A 10,067-nucleotide genomic window follows, 5' to 3' on the forward strand; every position below is an offset into this window, starting at 1 on the left:
TAAAGAAGTAAAAGCCTTTTACAACAGAACCTTGATAATGTTTATTACCTAAATTTAAATTAATTATGGTCGAATTTAGACTACTGGTTTTTTTTATGTAAAGTTATGTCCACACGCTTATAATGCCCATGCTTTTGTTATTCCGATTTTTATTTTTGTTAGTGATCCTTTACTTGGTAGACTACTGCAGCTTACATTAAGAAAACTAATTATTCTATCTTAGTATCCCTGCATCCTTCAGTATGCAGACTTGAGTCCACTGACCAAAATTATGATAACTTAATTGATATCTTACATGCAAAAAGACATAGTTTTTTTTTATATTGTTATTTTTCTTTTTTATCATTATTTTTTTTTTTTATTATATTGCGCCTTATCTTAATTATTATTGTCTATGTTTATATATACTAGACCACTGGGTTGCCACTAGTATCAGTAAATTGAAAAGAAGATGTATATTTATCACTACAGAGTAAAAACAAAACTTCTAGATATGACTAAGTACAGTAGACAGGTAAAGAGTTGCAAGGTTTTAAGTAGAATTGGATAAAGAGAAACCTAGCCTCATAGGCATGTTGCCAGGAATAGCAGAATGGCAAGGAATAGGGATTTTAGTTTCATTTAGATATTCATGGAGAAGTAATACCTGAGCGCTGTGTTAAGATTTGCCTAGATTATCTATATAGATTAGTTGGAAACAGAGTTAGAAATATGAATGATCTCAATATTGATCAAATAGTATTTTTAGAAACATTTAAGACACTAAATAAAAGCTACAAACACATTAGAAAGCAAATATTTATTTTATAAAGTCTAAAGGGGACTGTCCATTTTCGGCCCAGCGTGAACAGAATTCATACAAAAAAACAAATATACCAAAAATTCTCATATATGAAATCATGATTATTCGTGATTTTCAGTTGTATCAATATAAACTGTAAAAAGTTTATTTAATAAATATTTTAATTCATTAATTATATACTTCTAGGTCTTCTAGTTTATTTTCGGTTGGTGATTTGATTACACCACGATGCCCGTCTTAAACAAACAATAATTATGAACGAACAATCGATTTTAAAATATTTTTAAATCAATTATTTGTTAATATCGATAAAAAATATTGTTAAATCATATTAATAAATAAAAAAGTTATCCATTAAAGTGTATTAAGTAAAAAAAAATTAACTTTGGTGAAAAATAAACTATTTTAGAAACATTGTTATTGACTAAATAAAAAACCAGGAATTAACTATATTAAATTCGATTATCGATTTAATCAATTTATTTGTTTATTGAAAATATTATTTATTATAGCCCTAAACTGCAGACTTTTGCGTTTCATTTGACTTTCATATTGCTTTCATAGTGATACAGCAACCTACTGAAAGGTTTTCCGTCAACCGAAAATTCATCACTACTGCGACGTAAAATACACAGTAGGCACATAAATATTAAAAATTATTTTGTATTTATTTTATATGTAAACAATAAAGGTCAGGCAGAGAAGCTATAAAAAAAATATTATTGCAACTGCATGGTTGGTCGACGGACAGTAGGTTGTTGTGCCCATGTCATGACAATTATTTGGTTTTTGGGCTGGAAAAGGTACCAAGATTTTATAAATCCACCTGCCCAGTTTTTAGATAGCATTCTGTTAACGTACGAATCTGATTAGTAAAACAAAAATAACAAAAACAATGATTTTTTTATTTCAGAAACCTTCTTGTAATTATCCACAAAAAACAAAAAATGAAACACTTGGACACAAAACTATATTATTTTTCTAATTCCTACTTGTCAGTACTACTCACTTATATTATTCTCAGTGACTGTCTACTCAGGGCCGAAACCCCCATACAAAGTGGACAGTTCCCTTTGTAGAAAAACTTATATTACTCTCATCTTAAAATAACAATATTTTTTGTTTTGTCATAAGTCTATTTTTAACTATATAATCAATTCATTACTATGGTATCTATGTAAAATGGTAACTCAATCCCTTAAGCACCAGTAAACGCTGCTTTTTGAAAGTATGTTGAAACTTTCCATATACACAGCATTACCCCATATTCAAAATATAAAATGTAACAAAATACAAATATCTCAGATACAATAATCACACACTATCATTGCATAACATATCATCATAGAATAATGTGCTTTTATAACCGCAAACATTGTGAAACTCAGACATATTGCAGTCAGCATCTTTTGTTACTACAAAACATTTACAAAGGCTTCTTGTAAAGTTTTGCATGGGCATTAAGGGCTTAACCGTAAAACATAAGTTCCGCTAAAACAATATAAAAGAGAGCAGAGAAAACTATTGAGGTGGGGAGGGTAACAAGGAATTAACGGCAATGCACTTTTAATACTCCTATTGTTGCAGGCAATTATAGAAAATGGAACCTGCTATCTCGAACTACATGCTTGTTTGCTACCCATGACATATAAAATAAAAGTGTGTGTATCACCTCACAAGTAACTGAAGTTAACTCTTTGAAGTTTTCTCAAGTAAAATTAATGAAAATTACATAGTTTTATGAATTGAATTATTATCACTGAATTATTTCAAACTGCTAGCTCTGACATCACAAGAGAAGAGAGATAAACGTGTCACAAGCCAACATTTGGGCCGATCACGCCTCTCTATTGCTTGTTCCGTGCTCTCGCTTCTATGCTCAGAGGGAAGGTAACACTTTTTCATGCGTGCAGCCAATGTTCATTAATTTATAAGAACTTATCACGTCAAAATTAAAATGTTCTATTAAAGAAATAAATTATAATTCATTTAAAAAAAAAAACTAGATAGTCAAAATAAAAATTGTCACTTGCTATTCATATTGGTACAGTAAATGCTGGTATACTATTATACCTATATCTTACATAAACAGCTGATTGTGCTATAAAACTTCACTCTCAGCATTACTAAGATTTAGCATCAGTGAACGTCAAAGAATTTCACACAATTACACTCCCATATTTTTTTCATACCTTGTGCCTTATATTGTTACACAATAAGTAAATCCAAATTACATGTAATGTCTAAATTGTAAATGTCTAATTGTATTATGAAATTTATCAAAATAAGTAAATATTAATACAAAAATAAAAAATGATAATTTTTTGAGATAAAGACTAAACGAACAAATAATATCCAAACCAATAACGCATGAGGCAGTAACTAGCCTAATTACATTAAAGATGTATCTCACAGAAACTTGTTTTTACTAGTTTAGAGCACAATGTTTATAATTTTCAATTACCATTGGAATTAATATCATTTTTATGATTCTAAATGTTGTTTATTTATTTGATTTAGTTTATTTTATTAAGAGCAAGCAAATATTTTCATAAGGCATACAAATAAATTAAATTAATGGAATAAACTTAGCTAACTTGAGAACAAAAGATTTTACATTTGTAATCAACAAAATGGAAGATCAGAGCCTATATGAGATTTATCAACATTTTGTTATTCAATAAACATAACTTCAGTATGGTTTTATAACAAGCTCCAAGTGCAAATTTTTAATACATTGTTACACAAATAAGTAGGATATATTAACTTCAAGGCTTATTACCAATACTTGGCCTTCATGTATCGTATATTAATAATTACAAACATAACTAGAAAAATCCTTACCTGAATATGTTGTACTTAGTTATCTTTAAAATGTCCAACATAAAATGACAACAGTTCAAAATATTAATTTAAGGACACGTAACAAAACTGCGACGTAATAAATTACTATAAACGTAGTTTTGTCGTGAGGTTTGACAAAACCTTAAATCGATTATTTTTTGTAACACTGTATAAATTTCAAAATATGCAACCAAACACACTCAGTTCACAAAATGACACGTTTAATGAAGACTGACACTGTTTAATTTTGATCCACATTGATTTTAAATAATTTTCAAACAATCAGAATTAAAACAGCTGGCTGATACCAAGGCGTTTTTTTTCTTTAGTCTACACACAGCAGTGTGACCAGATTTCATTTAACGAATCTACTACTTGTGGAGGTTAAAAACTACTAAATTCTATCAAAAGAGAACGAGAAAATACTAAAAATCTCCTACATTTCTTTGCTGTTGTGTTACTACGAAGAAGCCGAATATTGTTCTCTGATTATAACGATAAAACAATAATATGAATCAATGTTTATTACTTGAAATTAAAACCTACAGAAATATAGGTATTTTTAAAATGTGATCGAGTTATGGTTTTTCTTCTTTATGTTGGGTAACATTGTCATAAAGCTGTTTGAGTCCATTAATTTCCTTCACCACCCATTCTACTTTTTATTAAAATTTTGTGTTTCACTCGGAATTAATAACTGTGGGAAGCCTCTACATTCCAAGGACAGTAATATTCATTCATTAATTAGAGGCTTATATAAAATGCCTCTGGGAAGTACCACATATGTACAGTTAAATTTAGGTACAAACAGTGTTACAAACCTCAAAACTCAAATAATTAAAGTTTCATGTGCTAAAATAGAGTAAATTGGAACATTATACACTAAAATAATTTTTTCGGTATTTATTCACCAAAATTGGGAGATCCACCGACAAATCGGTAACTTTTACATCACTGGCTCACGGCACGAACAGTTACGAAACGAATAAAAATTAAAGATAAACCTACCTAATCAATTTTTTTCAATAAATGTGGAATTCCCCCAACAGCTTTCCCCCTCGAAAAACTAATATTATAAAAAGATAGTTACGATCCATTCTATAAAAAGGTGAATAACTCGCGTTTTTTCGAGAGGCTTACCATATGAAGGAAAAAAGTACCAGAATAGTTGAAAAGCGTGAAATCTACCAAAATATACCAAATATTTTTTACCTACTAAATACTGATCACGGTACCTCAAAATCTACCAAAAAAGTAGAACTCTACTAAATCTGGTCGCTGACACCTGACACACAGACAAAACTGCAGATAAACGTAAAACCGTATACGATCGTACGTATACGTAACGACCGTATACGATCATAGGTAATGTATATATATATATATATATATATATATATTTGTATATATATATAGTGTATATTATATAGTATATACGATCGTCACAGCTTACACCAAAATATTAAAACCGATATATGTTGTAAGTTTACCGGTCTTATGAGAGATATACCGGTTTCTTTAATTTATGTAATCAGAAATTATTTTTAAATTGGAATCAAAAGAATTACATAAATTGATGATAAAATAAAACACGAATAAGAAAATACAAAATAAAGCATTTAATAATTTAATATTTTCATAAAAAATAAAAGTATAATATTATTTAAGTCTATGGAACTATAACATTTTATAACAATTATTTTTATATACGTAATTTTGTCACGAGTTTGAAAAATACTTATATTAATAACCAAAGATTTTATCAATAGCAATTTTAGTAGCTTATTTTGTAGTAGTAATAAATTTAATGTAATGGAAGTGCTTCAGTATAGTTAGTATTTAGTAGTTTTTTGTATAGTGACACAGAATTAAGCGCAAGTATTTAGGTTTCTATCAAGAAGCTTATACAAAACACTATAAGCTTCTTGGTTTCTATACTTAAAATCTTACGTCAAATTTTTACGCATTTGTTCGTAGAATCATAATTTACCTTTTTAATTAGTTTATTTTAACTATTTAAAAAATCATTTAAATCTTTATTTATATCAAATTCTTCCTCGTTAGATAGACATAAATTTTTTAAAATGTCTGAAGGTGACGGAATACTTTTATCGTTAACGGGGACTGTATCAATAAGATCATCTATGATCGGTCTCAATTCATCCGTATTTTTCTCATCCGATGCGGTGTCGACTGTCGATGTTGGATAACTAGCGCATACCATACCATTTTCATTAAAGTTTTCTGAAATTATAGTAAAATTTTCGGATTCCATATCTTCTAATGACAATTTCGCTCCACTTCGAACTAACTCTGCGTTTACTTCTGAAACCTCATAATTGGTAGTTTCGTGTGTTGTATTATTCTCGATATTATGGCTTTTAGTAATATTTTCTGTTCCCTGTTTCTTTTTTAATTTTTCTACTAGTTCTCCCACTTTTCGAACCACAGTACCTGGTGGTTGAACTAAGCATTTATGCGTTCTCTGGGATACCTAAAAATAATGTTTTAGTTTGAAAAATTGCTTTTGGGTGTTGAAATAAAAATTTATTTCTTCAAACATGAGGATACTCACTTTGTATCTGAAACTTTTATTACATGCAGTACATTTATATGGCATAGCACCGGTGTGTATGCGTCGATGAACGAGATAAGATACCCTTTGCCTAAAACATTTACCTGTAATTTTTAAAATTTTGTTATATGTTTGTTTACTTCAAGAAAAACATAGCCACACAAGGCAACTAAATCTATTAACAAAACTTATAGTAAATTTTATTTTGATTATTAGTGAAGTACGTACCACATGTTTCACACGCAAAAGGTTTTTCGCCTGTGTGAATCCGTTGATGGTTATGCAAAGTCGAGAGCTCCTTAAATGCTCGACCACAAAAATTACAAGTATGAGGTTTTTCATCATTGTGGTACAAAAGGTGTTTATGATAAGACTGTTGAAACGTAAACGTTTTATTGCATTGAGTACACGCATAAGGAGTTTCTCCTGAAAGTATAAAAATGTATTTTTCGAATATTTGTAATATCACAAAAATATTTGTACAAGTATAGAGTGAATTATAATTTTTTTTAAAACATTTGAAACTTATTATTCTCGTCAGGCTTTTTGAGGGTTAAAATTTATTAAAAAAAAGATAGCTTATCGATACGTTGTTAGTATAAATTACCTCCCAAATTAACACCAATAATTTTAACCTGTATGAAGTCGTTTATGTTTCTTGAGGAAATATTTTGTTGTAAAACATTTTCGACACACATCGCATTGCCATTGTTTACCATCATTTCGGTCTATCTCTGAAGATTTATTCTCTAAAAATGTGCTTTCGTTTACTTCTTTTCTGTCTTTGTTATTATTGTGCGCTGAGTTATTATTAGAGAGAAATCCATAATGTGCTACTCGTAAATGAACCATCAAAGATCCTCGCATTTTAAAATGTTTAGTACACAAATGACAATTATAGCGAGTAAACGTAATATGTGAAGTATCATCAATGTTGTGAATTAAACATTTGTGCATCCGCAGAATATCAGTATCCACAAACTGCAGTCCACATATATTACACTTATTATTTGTTTGCACTAACGTTCCTTCCGTTTTAACAGCTGGTATGTAAAGTGAGTTCTTGCTATGAACATTAATATTTGTACCTTCGGATATTTCCACAATTGGCACAGTATTTAAAGCTAAAACTGGTAGCTTTGGATAAATTTTAACATACTTCATTGGTGTCGTCACTGTAGTTGTTTTATTTTTGGATATGGATTTCGTTTTCCTTTGCTGCTCTGACGTCGTTTCCTTATTCTTAGGTGGAATCGATATTCTTTTTTCAGAGTGTTCAGGTGTTGGTAAAGGCTTCACATGACTAAATAAATGTATGGTTAGTTTATCTAAGCCAGAAACTTCCTCTTGACAAACGGGACACAAAATCTTGTTAGTTGATACGAAGATAAGTCGATCTTTAAGAGATTGTGCATTATCAAAAACTCCTAAGTGCAAACATATAGGGCAAGGTAAAGTTGCGGCGTCAGCACTCATAATAATAGAAGTAAAAACTTATTACAACCGGTATATCAGCAATGTGCTAAAGCGTTAGCGTGAAACTAAACTGTCCGGGAGTTATTTTAGGAAGATTGTGTGCTTATTCTTTTGGCTGCATTTCAAGAAATTTTACATCGTAAACTGTGTTTATAGAAATAAATTTGCGGTTTGGGTTCTAATACTGACATAATAAAATATCAAATAAAGACTCAATCAAAAAATATATAGTATCAAAATATATTTATTAAACTTTTTCACTTAACTAATAATAAAGGCTAATTTTGTCATATCAGTTGAAATTGAACGATTATAACATTTCTAATAGTGATTACTACCTATAGGTATTAATATGGTCTAGACTCTGTTTTTTTTTCGTGAGCAAGCTTATGAAAGAAAAGATAATTGTAAATAAATTATGTTAAAATAAAAATTAATTCCTTAATTCTAGATTATAAATTTATAATTAAACATCAATTCCTAATTTTTATTGTGTAATTAGTACCTCCACGTCATTAAACATCATAAGCGTTTGCTTTTATACTACCTGTAATTAAGACACAATTTCTTTGTAGCAAATACTATTTTTTTAAATGTATAACTAGATCAGCAAACAAGCGTACGACTCACCTGACGGTAAGTGATTACCGTAACTTATACGCGTCTGCAAAACTAGAAGCATCACAAGCGCGTTGCCGACCCCATATCTAATTTCTCCCAGGATCTCTTGTCACCTTAATAACCAACAAGAACAAAACACTGCTTGAAAACTGTATTATTTTGTTGTGATCTTCTGTAAAGGTACTACCACAGTCGGCTGCTCCATATTTTGAGCAGGAAATTTCCTAATGTACCTCAGTTAAAATATTAGACATAGCCCCAAAATATATCATTAAATAAAAATCCGATATTTTCGATTACGTTTTGTTCTTTGTAAGGAAGTGTAGCGTGCGGAAAAGGGAGGATCCTCCGACCAGACGGGAGTTGTGTCTGGCGGGCTACTGCGCCCCCGACGTTTGTTGTCGGGTTCTTGTATATATACATAATTACTTTGAAAACTCTGATAGCGCGATGTAGCATACGTCAGTTTTTCTCTAATTACGTAGTTTCGTAGTCGTTTTGTATTTCGCGTGATAGATGTCGCCACATCACTCCCCTCCGAGACAGGAGGTCGATAGCAGGTTTGACATCTTGTAATGCTTGCCGGGCCATTGGAATGTTTCAAGGCGTCGAAACCAGGTACCGCATAGTTCATGCTGTGTCGGAACTGTCTGCGGTAATGCGTAGTGGCTGACTGCTGTGTTGACAAGTCGGAACCAGGTGCCGCGTAGTTCATGCTGCGTCGGAACTGTCTGCGGTGATGCGTAGTGGCTGACTGACACGTCGACAGGGAGAGAAGAGCGTCTCTGCTTTGTGACCGGCCGAAGTGCAGTGTGCGGTGCCAAAGTCGCTGAGAAGGCTGTGGGTGATGACCAGGAATGCGCGTCCGCTGCATGCTAGTGGTCAGGATACCCGTAGTAGCCGTAGATGCTGGATGCTTCTTGCTGCTCGAAAGCTTGAGGAAGTGATGATAACGATGAAGGTTGCGCTGCTGTTCATGCTTTGGGGTCACCAATTTGTAGCGTGAAGAAAAGGGAGGATCCTCCGACCAGACGGGTGTTGCGTCTGGCGGGCTACTGGCCCCGACGTTTGTTGTCGGGTTCTTGTATATATACTTAATTACTTTGAAAACTCTGATAGCGCGATGTAGCATACGTTAGTTTTTCTCTAATTACGTAGTTTCGTAGTCGTTTTGTATTTCGCGTGATAGATGTCGCCACAGAAGTATTTATGATTAACTGTTTTGTTAAGGGTTGTCAAAGATCATTGAGGTAACGAAACTCAAGTAGTCGGTGTTAACAATTAAAAACAAATCTGTTCTTCTTATAAATACAGGAATGTGGTGAAATAGTCGAAGTTATACTTGACCTCTTTATAATCAAAGTAAAAATGCTACACACATTTTACTAACTAAAACTCGTTTATACAATTGTAGCTCTAACCCTATCTACGAATATATATCTAGCTATATATGACGCATTCGAAAACCAGGCTAACTGGACGAAATAACGTTTATACTGTTACGTGTTAGGGTTCGAAGGATTTGGAGAGAAAGACCTGCTGACTCTTTTCAAGACTTTATTCACTAGCACTAGGTCCAACACAAAGCACTAGGTTCAAACACTAAGCACTAAGTTCAAACACTAAGCACTCACAATGTCCTCAGTCGTAGCCAATGTCGTAGGTTTCGCTGGTACCACTCTTGATCACTAGTTTTCACTCTTGAAGTCGCCTCGAAGATCGCTCAAACTGAACTGTACTCGCTCGCCT

General features: G+C 31.8%; 1 protein-coding gene and 1 long non-coding RNA gene across 2 annotated transcripts; both read right to left on the reverse strand.

Annotated features, from left to right (window-relative positions):
* Window positions 1–5,326: 5,326 nt before the first annotated feature.
* On the reverse strand, window positions 5,327–8,135 carry LOC123660199 (zinc finger protein 354B). The gene is made up of 4 exons (XM_045595303.1): window positions 6,857–8,135; window positions 6,450–6,647; window positions 6,222–6,325; window positions 5,327–6,140 (listed from the first exon to the last, which is right to left on the reverse strand). The coding sequence occupies exons 1-4, from the start codon at window positions 7,695–7,697 to the stop codon at window positions 5,655–5,657; spliced, it is 1,629 nt and encodes a 542-aa protein (XP_045451259.1). The 5' UTR covers window positions 7,698–8,135; the 3' UTR covers window positions 5,327–5,654.
* Window positions 8,136–8,138: 3 nt separating this feature from the next.
* On the reverse strand, window positions 8,139–8,518 carry LOC123660207. The gene is made up of 2 exons (XR_006744143.1): window positions 8,328–8,518; window positions 8,139–8,244 (listed from the first exon to the last, which is right to left on the reverse strand). It is a non-coding gene; the product is annotated as an uncharacterized LOC123660207 (long non-coding RNA).
* Window positions 8,519–10,067: the final 1,549 nt, after the last annotated feature.

This window comes from Melitaea cinxia, chromosome 2 (genome assembly GCF_905220565.1).
Source record: "Melitaea cinxia chromosome 2, ilMelCinx1.1, whole genome shotgun sequence".
In the NCBI taxonomy this organism is placed as follows: domain Eukaryota; kingdom Metazoa; phylum Arthropoda; class Insecta; order Lepidoptera; family Nymphalidae; genus Melitaea; species Melitaea cinxia.

What these genes read in the sequence shown, in the direction of transcription:
- LOC123660199 (XM_045595303.1), bottom strand. Translation starts at nt 7,697, where the DNA reads ATGAGTGCTGACGCCGCAACTTTACCTTGCCCTATATGTTTGCACTTA. An exon ending in ACATAAACGACTTCATACAG is followed by an intron (nt 6,648 to 6,856) that starts GTTAAAATTATT and finishes TTATACTTTCAG; the next exon opens with GAGAAACTCCTTATGCGTGT. An exon ending in ATAAAAGTTTCAGATACAAA is followed by an intron (nt 6,141 to 6,221) that starts GTGAGTATCCTC and finishes CATTATTTTTAG; the next exon opens with GTATCCCAGAGAACGCATAA.